This window comes from Paramisgurnus dabryanus, chromosome 2, assembly GCF_030506205.2.
Source record: "Paramisgurnus dabryanus chromosome 2, PD_genome_1.1, whole genome shotgun sequence".
Classification (NCBI taxonomy): Eukaryota; Metazoa; Chordata; class Actinopteri; order Cypriniformes; family Cobitidae; genus Paramisgurnus; species Paramisgurnus dabryanus.
Genome location: NC_133338.1, coordinates 30143857 through 30157638, shown reverse-complemented (window position 1 = coordinate 30157638; position 13782 = coordinate 30143857). Strand labels below are relative to the sequence as shown.

At 35.9% G+C, this 13782-nt stretch overlaps 1 protein-coding gene across 1 annotated transcript; it reads right to left on the bottom strand.

The window, feature by feature from the left end:
- Positions 1-426: 426 nt before the first annotated feature.
- Positions 427-13094, bottom strand: ano9b (anoctamin 9b). The gene is made up of 24 exons (XM_065267580.2): positions 12854-13094; positions 10956-11012; positions 9225-9356; positions 9001-9137; positions 8820-8869; positions 8556-8614; positions 8351-8436; positions 8124-8258; positions 7950-8043; positions 6283-6343; positions 6117-6199; positions 5930-6034; positions 5575-5739; positions 4319-4355; positions 4110-4221; positions 3972-4029; positions 3798-3895; positions 3084-3280; positions 2742-2894; positions 2480-2627; positions 2267-2389; positions 2037-2130; positions 1387-1499; positions 427-1268 (listed from the first exon to the last, which is right to left on the bottom strand). Exons 1-24 carry the CDS (start codon positions 12872-12874, stop codon positions 1232-1234), a joined length of 2355 nt encoding a protein of 784 aa, XP_065123652.1. The 5' UTR covers positions 12875-13094; the 3' UTR covers positions 427-1231.
- Between the last annotated feature and the right edge of the window lie 688 nt (positions 13095-13782).

The following is a 13782-nucleotide window of genomic DNA, read 5'->3' as shown; positions in this document are numbered from 1 at the left end:
ATTTTTTACTTTCACAAGAGTCAAAGCAAACTGAATACCCTTACAGAAGAAGAAAGCATAAAATGCATGACTTTCCTACACCAGAGAAAAAAAGGTAGTTAAGACTTTATGGTGTCTCTTAATTCCAAAGGCAATCCACATTTTTGCATCTTTGGTTTGTGTGGTATAAGCAAGTATGTTTAGTTGAATGGAAGAAGGCCACACCCCCACAGAAATATGCACACATGAAATTACTCCTTCTGGATGACACAAGAAAAACATTCCCACACCTCAAAAAAAAAAGTTTGTACAAAATAAAAATTTAAAATAAAAAAGTGGTTTATATTAAGGCAGCAAAGAGACTTCACATTGTCCAAAGGTTACCATGGATTTTCCTTGCAGCTGTAACTCAGTGGTGTAAAATTGCACTTCTGCTGACACCTCATGGATGAAAAAAGAATCGACGGTTTTATTTTGCAACTTGGTACTTCATCTGATTACTTCATTACAGTAAACATTTTCTAGTACATGACAATAAAAAACTGAATACAGCAAGATGAAAAATAAAGTTATTGGGAAGCTATGGACAGAAACACCATCACAGTTTGGGTCAGTTCGATAGCGCTTTGTATTTTGCAATGAAAATATTGAACATCACATTTATAACCTCATTTAGATTTTTACATAATCAACATAAAACTGTTAAGAAATATCTTATTAGAAGCATAATTACATAATTTACAATTACTAAATTCTAAAAATTTAAAAAACTTTTTTTAAGCAATATAAATTACAATTATAAATAATTTTGTCAACAAAACTAATGGATAGGTTTGTGGGGATAACTCTTACAAACACACATGAAAAACAACAACAGGAATTTTCTTCCAGATATCAAACTTTCACAGTTCTTTTTAAAGAGTCCATTTTGTCCCTGCTCAGAAATCGAGTAAACATTAAATTAATACATTTGCATTTATAAGTCAAGTAACTGTGTACTTTAAATCCATCTGCAGCAAATAAAATAAACTGTAAAGCTATAACTGTAAAGAGGCAAAACACCAGTAATGTAATAATGCTGACAGTTTAGGTAGTTCCCAATTGGCAGAGCAGTCACAGATCAATGCCAGTGAGATGTCAGTCAGATATAGAAATCTCCACCTCCTTGTGACACCAACAGATCTCATGATTATAGAGAAGGGAAAGTTTCATATCCATGTGATTTCCCAGAATCTGGTTTGGACATGTAGGCTTACACATCAGTGCTGTCATAACGTGGACTCATTCCCCTGTTGGAGAAGAGAAATAAACAAATCACTGAGACAAAAATAAGAATTTATTAGTCTATGCGACATGATTGTGAGATGAAAAGAGATGCATGATGTTGTACTATGTGAAAATACATACTGAAGTTCCTTTTTAAGTCTCTTCAGTTTGTCCTCCAGCCTTTCATTCTTAACTTGGATGGGACTGTCGGGTATAAACCAAGCAGCACCAAACTTGCACAACACCACCACATGCTGAGCGGAGAAAATAATACAGCTTCAATATGCAACTGCTAGAAACTAAACTCCGTTCTGATACTCAAGACATTTAAAGGTGGTAAAGTGAAAACAATACCAGTAACACACAGTACTGTGCAAAGGTCTTATAGGCCACCATTATTGGTTTTGCGATGGTAAATAACCATATCTAATTATTTATCAGTCTCTTCATTAAAATACAACCAGAAAACACAGACAATTAGTGTGCAGTATTGAAAAAAATTAAAGGTTATTTTTGAATTGTCACATCAAGAACACTTGAGGAAAACCCTAATTTCTAATCTAATGAAAAAAGTTCAATATGTGCTCAGTGCCAAGAGAGTCCTAATACTTTTACTTGAAGAAGCTATTTTGTTGTGATTTCTTGTGTTTTCCGTTTGTATCTCAATAAATAGACCATAAAATATATGCATGGTCATTAAAACTAATTTTACAACTGGTGGTGGCACAGTACTATAACATATAACAAATAAATAAGGTAATGAAACACACCCATAAGTAATAAAGCATTACCTCAAACAGAATAATAAAGGCGAAGCGGACCGCCAGAATAAGCCAAAACTGAGGTGTGAGACTCTGGTCCTCATTGTTGCGATAGTCCCTGTAACTGCAAAACAAATAAAGATCACACATTTAATACAACAACATTACAAAGTTGTATCCCATGTTTCACAGACCTTTTTCATTAGTCAATAAGAACCCATACAGTACAAGATAGCAAAACAAACAAGTTACCGGCCCACCTGCACTGAGTTGCCATGAATCCATTTTCCATTGTCATCTGTTTATCAGTGAAGTCGCTTTTAACTTTTACATCGGACGTGTATGCTGTTGCCAGAGTGCCATCGATATACCCAGTCATACATCTATCAGAACAAATTGATAGAGTATTAGCAGGAGCAAACCATTTCAGCACAAACACACAGACAGAAAGTAGTATTTTATATAATCCTCACTCCAGGCCAGTACTGCTGCCGTTAGCACAAGGTCCATAATGGTACCGATAGACCAGACGTGGTATGAAGTCAGAGGTTATGCCAATAACCAACCCATTAGCAATAACAGCCATCACCCCAACAACTTCTAATATTCTAGTCCACACACCTGAAAGGAAACACAAGATAACACACAGTACATTACACAAGTGTTTACTCGATGATGAAAACTGACATACTTCATCACTACACAAATACAAGCAGATACAAAAATAGGATTTACCAATGTCATTCGTCTTTTTGGGCACTAGGCGGCGCTCAAGGCTAACCATCTTGATGGCATCCAGTCTGATCTCAAATATGTTATTGAAGAGAGCCAAAAGTGGAGCCAAAGGGAAGGCAGCCACGAAGATGGTGGTGAAACTGAACTGAAGGACTAGAACCACAAAGAGAAAATGTTAGAGAGGAAATAAGATGTAAATGCCCGAATTTTTGTAAAACAACATTTTAAAGATAACTCCATAAGCCTACAGACAGTACACCCACACATTGGATTCGGTCAAATGAGACGGTTTTGGTAAGTCAGCAGTACTGTGTATGATAGGAAAGTGACAAAGATACAAACCCATTTCCAAAAACTCATCAAACAAGCTATAACAATCGACATCAGTCAGTTGGTAATTATCCAGCCAGATACGAAGCTTGCATTGATCACATGGGTCATAGTTATTCCCATCATCTCGACATGCCTTCCTGTAACAGTTGCCACACTTTCTGCGTATCGTTTTGGCTTTTGTCCGCTTAAAACAGAGCTTTAACCAGCTGCATACACACAGGAAGTGGCCGAACATGGAGACAAAAAGACAGAAATGTTTGTCGCTTAATAACACTGACAAGTTTAATGTGTATAACCCCTAATCTGCACTATCCAACCAGCACAGAGAGAGAAATAATAATTGACGGCACAATTGAGTTATAATTTCAACAAACCACCATTATGGCGATCAGTACTTAGATTTCATCAGCTTTCAAAGGACACACCCCAAAACGGCACATTTTTGTTCACACATACAGTGGAATTTGAGCTAAAACTTCACATATGTATTCTGGGGACACCAAAGATTTATTTGACATCTTTAAAAGGTCTTGTGAAATGTCCCCTTTAAGTGCTATAAAGCACCAGTACCCATCTTTAGTAAAATGAGGCTATGTAGTACCCCTATAGTTCTACATTGGCGTTATATAGCACTTAAAGTTGTTCCCCTATGATTACGAGCCAGTGAACCACTTTTAGTACTATTTTTATTCTTTATTCTCTAAAGGTTTTTCTAACACTTACGGCACTGTGAACTCAATGATGTTGTTGATTGTTTGTTTGAGCACTAGAATAACACACATCTGGATGAAGAGATCTGTGAGGCAGCCACTCGGATGACACTAACAGAGAGAAATAATGAAACTTTTACGTTTGTATTTTTTGTACAATTATGTATGATTTTAGCATTGCTCTTACCTCCTCTAGTCTCCATATCCCACCTATTCGAACATAGTTTCCTGGATAGCCGTTTACTCTGAGCAAAGCATGAACAGACACTCAGAATATCCGGTTACATTTGGTATAATACACAAGCACACAAAAATGACACATTACCTCCCCAGAAAGAACGCCACATAAAATAGTGATGAGAAGAGAGTGAAGAACTGAAATGTAAACATCTTCACTGTGAATCTCTTCTCTATGGCAGCAGATGAGCGAGTCTTCTCTGTAAAGAAAAATATTTGATAAACAATGCAGTAGTTTGTCTGTTAAGAAGGACAAGAACATTTTTATATAAAAACGTTTCTACACCTAATACCTACCAAATGTGCACAGTTTTAAGGCCACAACTCTGTTGACCTGTAAGAGACAATGAATTTAGAAGTGCAGTTTTGGTCCACTAGAGTCTAGTGGTTCTTAACGTTATTCCTGGAGGCCCACTGCCCTGCATGTTTTGTATGTCTCTTTTATCTGTCAGACTCAGTTCAGTTCATTGAGATCTCTTCTAATGAGCTGATGATTTGAATCAGGTGTGTTAAATAAGGGAGACATACAAAATGTGCAGGGCAGTGGGCCTCGAGGAATAACGTTAAGAACCACTGCACTAGACTAGCACATATGAAGAGTTTGGTTCTAAAACAAGATTTTTGTCAAAACATGTTTATTATTATGTTATCTTTTTTTATTGTGTTTTATTGTATTTTTGTCATGATTCTGCCTCCTTGTTCTATAGTTTTGAGGCAGGATCATGACAGGCCCATGTTTTGTGTGCTAGCACATGGCCTTTTGTTTGGGCTGTGTGCTTGCATCTCGTTTCCTGACCCCGCCCCCTCTTTCTCCTCGTTAATCACCTCATCATTGTTTGACTCGTGTCACCTGTTCACCTCTTGGTTTGCTCCCTTATTTAATGCCCTTGTGTTTTCTGTCTTGTGCCAGTTTGTTTTGTAAAACTTTCATGTATCTAGTATATAGATCACTTCAAAAGATGTAAACAACACTGGTCCAGAAGCACTTCCTGTTTCAGTCTTTTAACACTATAAACGTTGGGATAAAATACAACCAACAGAACACATAGAACCGAAACAAAAAGTTAAACAAACATCTTAAAGATAATGATATAATGTATGTGAAATAAAAAAAAACAGTTACAAACTGAAACAGGAAGTGTTTCTGGACCAGTGTTATTTACATCTTTTGAAATGGTCTATAGTTTGTCAAGTCAGTCAAGTTATCCTGTTGTGAAGTCTTTGTCAAGTTTATTCTTTTGTTTTAGTCAAGTCAGTTTTTGTCATTTATCTATTCTTGTTATTTTGCCCCCTCGTGGGTTTTGCTTTTCTGTGTATTCCCAAATAAAGTCTTTAAGTTTATCCATTTTGTCTGCACTTGGGTTCTGCCTTCACCATCCCTGACAATTTTTTATTTAATTATGAAGGCTTAACTCAAAACAAATATTAATTGGAATGCACAATCAAAAAACGAGATTAAAAAAAACATGATTTTCTCTTTTTCCTATTAAAAAGATGCTGTATTCTTCATACATATGTTTGTTTCTTTTTATATGGAGCTTATCAGTACTTACCTTAGTCATAACCTGAATAGTAATGTAGTGCAGCACTGCACCAGTCAACATTGCTAATGTGCTGGCGTTATCCCGAAGGAAATCCCACTTGCTCTCTGACCACAGTGTTCCAGATATAATACGACATATTACCAGCGCATGTGTCAGACCAATGATCACAACCAACTAAAAAACAATGCAGATACAGTTCATGCTTATAATACTCAAAAATTAAAGCAATTTTTAATCATTTATTATAACAAGAGAAAAGTGAAACTAAAAATACAAAAAGTAAAAATAAGCACCAAATAATGATAAAGAGATAACAACATACGCACATTCATAGTGAAGCAAGTATGCAAACTTTGTTTCTCACCACTAGCGTGACCAAAAGCAGCACCAGTATGCTGCGCCAATAAGAGTGTTTGAACTCTCTCGGTTTACACTGGTCGTTATTTACAATCTCCAAAATCAACTCTTCCTGTGGACACAAAGATTCATTCAGCTCCATCAGTAGATGCACAATAAGTATGCCAAAAGTAAAGGTAAGAAAGATCTTTTACCTCCTCCTCACACCAGTCAAACACCTTCCACCTTGACACATATAGAGCTCGATGCCTCTTCCACATCTCCAAGAACAGTGTGGCTATTCAAACAACATCAGTACATAAGGACCAATTTTATGTGCAAACTGTATGCATTCTGTTTTAGCTAATAGACAATACGTACCCCAAATTGCCATAAACATGGCAAATGCCACCGTGCCTTCATTGTCAAATAGTTGGCTGATCTGTTTACAAATTCCAAACGAAAGCATTTGTTGCAGTCAAGAAAATTAAAAGCAATGTGAGATAATAGGGCTGGAATTAGTCCCAATTCATTTACTACACCATATACACTCACCTAAAGGATTATTAGGAACACCATACTAATACTGTGTTTGACCCCCTTTCATCTTCAGAACTGCCTTAATTCTATGTGGCATTGATTCAACAAGGTGCTGAAAGCATTCTTTAGAAATGTTGGCCCATATTAATAGGATAGCATCTTGCAGTTGATGCAGATTTGTGGGATGCACATCCAGGGCACGAAGCTCATGTTACACCACATCCCAAAGATGCTCTGTTGGGTTGAGATCTGGTGACTGTCTGGGCCATTTTAGTACATTGAACTCATTGTCATTTTCAAGATACTAATTTGAAATGATTCAAGCTTGGTGAATGGTGCATTATCCTGCTGGAAGAAGCCATCAAAGGATGGGTACAAGGTGGTCATAAAGGGATGTACATGGTCAGAAACAATGCTCAGGTAGGCCGTGGCATTTAAACGATGCCCAATTGGCACTAAGGGGCCTAAAGTGTGCCAAGAAAACATCCCCCACACCATTACACCACCACCAGCAGCCTGCACAGTGGTAACAAGGCATGATGGATCCATTTTCTTATTCTGTTTATGCCAAATTCTGACTCTACCATCTGAATGTCTCAACAGAAATCGAGACTTATCAGACCAGACAACATTTTTCCAATCTTCCACTATCTAATTTTGGTGAGCTCGTGCAAATTGTAGCCTCTTTTTCTTATCTGTAGTGGAGATGAGTGGTACCCGGTGGGGTCTTCTGCTGTTGTAACCCATCCGCCTCAAGGTTGTGTGAGTTGTGGCTTCACAAATGCTTTGCTGCATACCTCGGCTGTAACGAGTGGTTATTTCAGTCAAAGTTGCTCTTCTATCTGCTTGAATCAGTCGGCCCATTCTCCTCTGACTTTTCACACTATTCTTTGTAAACCCTAGAAATGGTTGTGCGTGAAAATCCCAGTAACCGAGCAGATTGTGAAATACTCAGACCGGCCCGTCTGGCACCAACAACCTTGCCAAGCTCAAAATTGCTTAAATCACCCTTCTTTCCCATTCTGACATTCAGTTTGGGGTTCAGGAGATTGTCTTGACCAGGACCACACCCCTAAATGCATTAAAGCAACTGCCATGTGATTGGTTGATTAGATAATTGCATTAATGAGAAATTGAACATGTGTTCCTAATAATCCTTTAGGTTAGTATAAAATATAAAATAATGTCAGTAAAACTTTACAATAAGGTTGCATTTATTAACATTATTCAACAACATCAGTTACCATAAACAAACAATGAACAATGTTTCTGAAGCATTCAATTATCTTAGTTAATTTCATCATCATTTATTAATATTTCTTTTAAAAATCAAAAGTGGTAACTGCTTACATTAGTTAATAAACTAACATTGATAAAGATTAATAAATGCTACATTAATATTATTATCATATTGTATAATTAATTATCATTCCACTATGTTAATTAATGGAAGCTTATTGTTAAGTGTCATCTCACAAAACAATTCTGAAAATAGTTTATTTCCTTACCTTAGCATATGAACAGGTGTCAGACAGGTTCCACACATGGCATCTCTTGTCACATCTTGGACACATTGTGATGTTGGAGGCACAGACTTCTTTACTGTAACAACGCACCACACGATTTGTCTTTAGCTGACATGTCATCTTTTATTACTTATTGTTTGCTTTTAATGTACTCACATAAGCGGACTGGTATTGAAGAAGGCAAGGCCATACAAAAACACAACAACACCAATAAAAGCTGCAGGGATGAGCAACCGTGTGTACCAGCCTAGCCACAGGTAGTACAGTGCCACCTTCTCACCAAAATAATCCCTAAAAATGACATAAGTAAACAGAGACGCTGTTATAAAACATAGATTTTGACCAACGGAGAAGAAGATACAGATGACACGCATTCAACTTACTTCACCTCACTGATGGGTTGTTTAAAGAGCGTAAATACTGCAAGCCAGCTTGCCCACTTCTTTCTTAGATTTTTCTGCTCTTGTTTCTTAAATAAACAATGGAGTAAAGAAGCAATGATTTTTTTATAATTGTATGATCTGTATGATTTCCTTGACTGTTGATTAAACATATTAATAGAATGAAAAAGGGATAAAAGACATTTACCTCATGTAAACAGAACATGGACCCAAAAACTCCCTGACACAGAAGATCTTCAAGACTCTCTTAAAGTAGATAAAAACATTTCTAATGAGACCTTTTGAATGGGTAAATCTACTTCATTCATTTTTGAGCTTTTATACAAACATTTCCATTCCAAAACAACATTTACATATCACACACACGCACGCACGCACGCACGCACACACACACACACACACACACACACGTGTCATACACAATAGTTTTCTTGTTTCTGCATTAACTTACCACCTTTCTCTATATATGTATGATGTAAAACAAAGTGGACAATCCTGATTCTGTAAAACAAAGCAAAAGAAAGAATACTCATTACAAAGGTTTTGGGTGGATACATGATTTCTTCCTGTTTTTATCATAAGCATTATAAGTAGGGTTCAGTGAGTGAAAGACCTCTCTCTGTGTTGCATACCTGGTGGAGAATGAGACAGACATTTGCTCTCCACTCCAGTTACAGGCATCTGAGACCTTTAGTAAGTATTTGTACTTTTCAAAAATCTCTTCGGGGGCAGTGATGCCAAAAAACACCTTTTCCAAATGCTCAATTCTCTGTTCAACAGTAATAAGAGCCTCGGGTCAGACAGTGAAATTTAACAGAAAGATGCTAAACTAGTGTGAGACAATAATAAAACATACAGTCACTTTAATGTTCTTCTCTTTCAGTTCCATAATATACGCTTCCTGCTTCTTGAATGTTTGGTCCTCTTGGTCTTTAATTAAGTCAGCCACCAGGACATAGTCACATGATCGAGCAGGGTATGAGCCAAACTGAGTGAAATAAAAATGTAGGAACAACAAGTTAAGGACATTAAAAGCTTAATGAATTTAGGTATATTGTATTTCTATTAATAGCAGGGATAGGCATATTTTTTATATTTTGAAGAATTGGGTGCCTTTTGATTTTGGACACATCACACAAATTTGAACTTTACTGAATTTACTGAAATTCAGAAGATAATGGTCTTCTGAGATAATAAAGTCCTAATGAAATAAAATGGACGATTCTTATTTTTTTAATGTAATATTGCAGTATTTATTATAAACAATTCATCATGAGATGATCACTTCTGACTGGAATTCACCCTAAGTATTACTTTATTCTAGCCCATATTATAAATTGAATGAAGCACATGAATACACTGTAAAAAAAATCCGTAGAAATTGCAGCTGGGTTGCCGGTAATTTACCGTAGATTTAAATTTATGTTATTTACTGGCAAAATTTTGTTCAAAGTTGAATGAACATTTAACATTTACAAGTCTTTGTCTTTACAGAGTAAAACTAAAAAAACAGCATCAAGCAAAACATTCTGGGAAACAAAATCTGAAGCAAAAAACAGAAAAAGGTTTATGATGATTTCTGGTTCCCAGAATGCTTTGCATGATGCTGTTATTGTATAGTTTTATTCTGTAAAGATTAAGACTTGTTAATATTTAACATTTATTTAACTTTGAACAAACTCTTGCCAGTAAATAACATAAATTTAAATCTACGGTAAATTACCGGCAACCCAGCTGCAATAACATTGTAATTTCTACGGATTTTTTTTTACAGTGTATTAAAACTAAATTCTATAGGGCGGTTTTCCAGACAGGGTTTAGATTAATCCAAGACTAGGCCTTAGTTATATTAAAACATTTAAGTAGTTTTACAAACAAACCTTACAAAAAAATGCAGGTGTGCATCTTGAGATAAAACAATGGCACTGATACATATGTTAAAATATTTTAGTACAAGGTGTTTATTAATTAAGTCAGCTTAAACATGCATTTTAGTAAGACATGGATAAGCCCTGTCTGCGAAACCCCCTAGTCACATTTTAGACAAATCTATTTATCTTTCAAATGCCTTTTTATTCATGTTTCATGTTCGTCTAAAACCTTTAAAGACAACATCTAGTACACTGAAAAAATTATTCATTCAATTTACCCAATTTGTTAAGGTAAGTGATTGCAATCAATTTATTTAAGTAAATTTAATGAATCATTTTTTTTTTCAGTGTATTATGACAAAATTTCTAGCTATCACGATATATTAAGCAACTTAATTCCAATCCAAATACACAATTGGTAATTGAATTAAAAGGCATTCATCCTTTGAATTTTGGATACCAACAGGATCCTGGTGAACAGAAATTACTTATTAGGAAACAGGAATGTTTAACTGCATTACAGCTTTGGTGGGAATGTAGGTTTTTGTGTATGTGACATGTTTGTGTCATGCAGGGGAAGTGTGATGTGAATGTGACCATACGATCAGAGTGTTGTAAGATTCAACAGCAGTCATGTGCTATGCATTTGTAGTTATACAGCAGCAGCATAATGTGTGTGGTCCAAACATGACAACAAAAAACATCTCTTTTCCCACCTGTGCTTGAAGTAAGGGCTCATTTCCATTGTCCAGTTCATGCAAAGCAACAGCATTCTGTAACATATAAGAGTAATAAAGAGTTATTGTTTCTAAATTCCAACTTATTAATCAAGTCAGTTTTATCCTTTAATTGGTGTAGAGGATAGTGTGGATTATGAAAAGTAACATACAGTGTCAACAGGCAGACGTTTGTGAAGCCAAACTTTATATCAACTCAAATGCAAATATTTGACTGTCTTTATGAGCAGGCAGCCACAGTGACAGCTGGTCACTTACTTACTTTATATACAGCTGATTGACTAATATAATTCACAAAATTATAAAGTCTTGCTGGAATAACATGGATCATCAGTTCTTTCACAAACATGTGGAGTCCTTTCTAGTATAAACTGTTATTGGATTTAAAAAGGGTCTGTTCTCAAATTGTATAAGCTACCAAAAATCTGTAATGAACCACTCAATCAATCTGTCAGAAGCTTTATAACAAATTTGCTCTGAATTAAATACATTTGCTTATTTAACGGGATGCTGCATTTATCTGAACTAATTTCACAAACATTTATTAACATAAATATATAAAAACAGATTCATAATGAGATTGGAGAACAGGTTCTTGTAGCATTTTAATCTTTCCCCCACTCTGCTACAATATTTTTCTCTTTCCAACATTGGTATGAATACAGGTCTGAACATGCCTTTGGAACATATACGCAGTACTGTGTCCAAAGTGTCTGCTATGTGTTTATGTGTCACATAGAGAAAGAATTTTAATTCTGTACTTCTGCCTCATAATCATTAACTAAAATCACAGTAATTAACACCAGTTTTCCTGCTCTTACATTAAAGATGTAACCATGTGGCATGACAAATAACACAACCTCTCTCCACTGCTCTAACTTATTTAACTTGGCATTGTGTTCATGGTGATGCCCCCATATCCAAGTCGCTTCGGACAACCACATCTGCATCTAAATAAATGCAATATGAACATCTAATCTCTAAAGTTACTGAATAATCGAAAGATTAGATTACACAAATTTACTTCAGTCAAAATTAAATGAATTAGATGACCAGGTAAAAGATGAGCTTTACACCATCATTTTTACGTTTTAGTCATAGCAGAATTTATTTTTGGTCTAAGAAAGAAACCGTTCAGGTCAGGTGAGTGTTCCTAAGAAGCTTGTAAAGAAAATAATCCCTCTTAAATAATGCAGTTTAACCAGTTTGGAGTATCTACACTGCAACATAAATAAATCCAAAACAGACAGTTATCTATTAGTCCAGGGCATTAACTGTAATACTATAGTGTATTTTCTTGATGACAGAAAAATGTCTAAAGATAAAAATAGCTTATTATTTCAATCAGTGGCATGTAAGGTTTCAGCCTGAAACTCATAACTGGGCGTGTGCAACCCTTTCAGTTAAAGAGAAACTATACTGTTGTTTCACTGCACGTATGTAGGCTACTCAAAACTACACATGTAAAATATACAAAAGCTATATAGCCTACCATGTGTAAGTAAGTGATTTCTCTTGATATAAGGAATAAGAGCTTCCTGTGACCAAAAAACCCACAGGACAATTACAAAAAAAGAGACAGAACCACCAGCAGTCCCTACTGAAAACTCCAGCAAAGACCAGCATGGTGGCAGTAGCTGGTCCTCCCAACCTGGCAAAGCTGGTCAATCTGGTGGGTCAGCCGGTCTTCCAGCATGACTAGATAAGTCCAGCTAGACCCATCATAAAAAGTGACCAAAACACAGCAATACCAGCTAAAACCAAGCTGGGAGACCAACTAAAACCAGCTCACCAGCTTAAGCTAGATTTTTCAGTAGGGTTTGTGGTTTCACATATGCACCTGGTAAAGAGACAGAGAGAAAGAGAGGGGAACGTACCTCTTGGTCGGCTGAAGACATCCTGATATCAAAGTTTTGAAAGCTGTTCAAGCAGACTGGTGTCTGGTCCTACTTCTGTTGTTTTCACATAGCCTAAGTATTTCTAAGGAGTGAAATTAAAACTACAGTATGGTCGAAAGCATTGTGCCATGCACTTCCGTATTTCCTAGTTCAAGTTTGAGAGAGCAGTATATGCTCGCGCCATACCTGTACATAGGTGAGATCACTTACGTCATCGTAATGTGTTTGTTGGTAGGCGGGTCTGAAGGCTCGCTCCGCTCTACACAAGACCAAAACTGAACTAACTTGTCTCCCTGAAAACAACTGTAATTTACGTATGAATAAACGATTAGTAAACAACAGTTTCAGAATTTTAACAATTTCGCCTCGTAATCAACAACTAATTCAAACTTTTGCATTTTGGCAAACGCTACTAAAGATGAGCAAACTTTGTATGTTTTTTACTAAACATTATAGAAATGTTTTATTATTACTGCTTATAGGCTATAAAAAATTAGATAGACCTACAGAGAATAACACTCTTTAAAGTTATTTAAAGTTAAGTTAAATTGTAACTTTGTTAGACGTCACTAAAAGCTATAAGTAAAATCTTGTATTATCTTGCTTATGTCTTGTTTAAGGGCTCGTACAGTCACACCGTTTTCCCAAATGACTTCACATTTCAGTTAAAGAAACTGGAAAATGATACCATGTGAACTTTAAATGCTGTCCAGAAATATATATTAGTTTGAATTACTGGGTAACAACGAAAAATGTTATCGAACTCTGCTGCAAGAATGGGAAAAAATAGAACTTAAAGGTTTAATGATTTAAACCCTATAATAAAGAAAATCTACTGGTCTGAATTTTGTGATGTGTCACGTGTATATTCCCCTTAATATGTGGTGGTTACAGTCTTAATCTGATGT

What these genes read in the sequence shown, in the direction of transcription:
- ano9b (XM_065267580.2), bottom strand. Translation starts at nt 12,874, where the DNA reads ATGTCTTCAGCCGACCAAGAG. An exon ending in CAACCCATCAGTGAGGTGAA is followed by an intron (nt 8,259 to 8,350) that starts GTAAGTTGAATG and finishes TGTCATTTTTAG; the next exon opens with GGATTATTTTGGTGAGAAGG. An exon ending in GGATATGGAGACTAGAGGAG is followed by an intron (nt 3,896 to 3,971) that starts GTAAGAGCAATG and finishes TCTCTCTGTTAG; the next exon opens with TGTCATCCGAGTGGCTGCCT.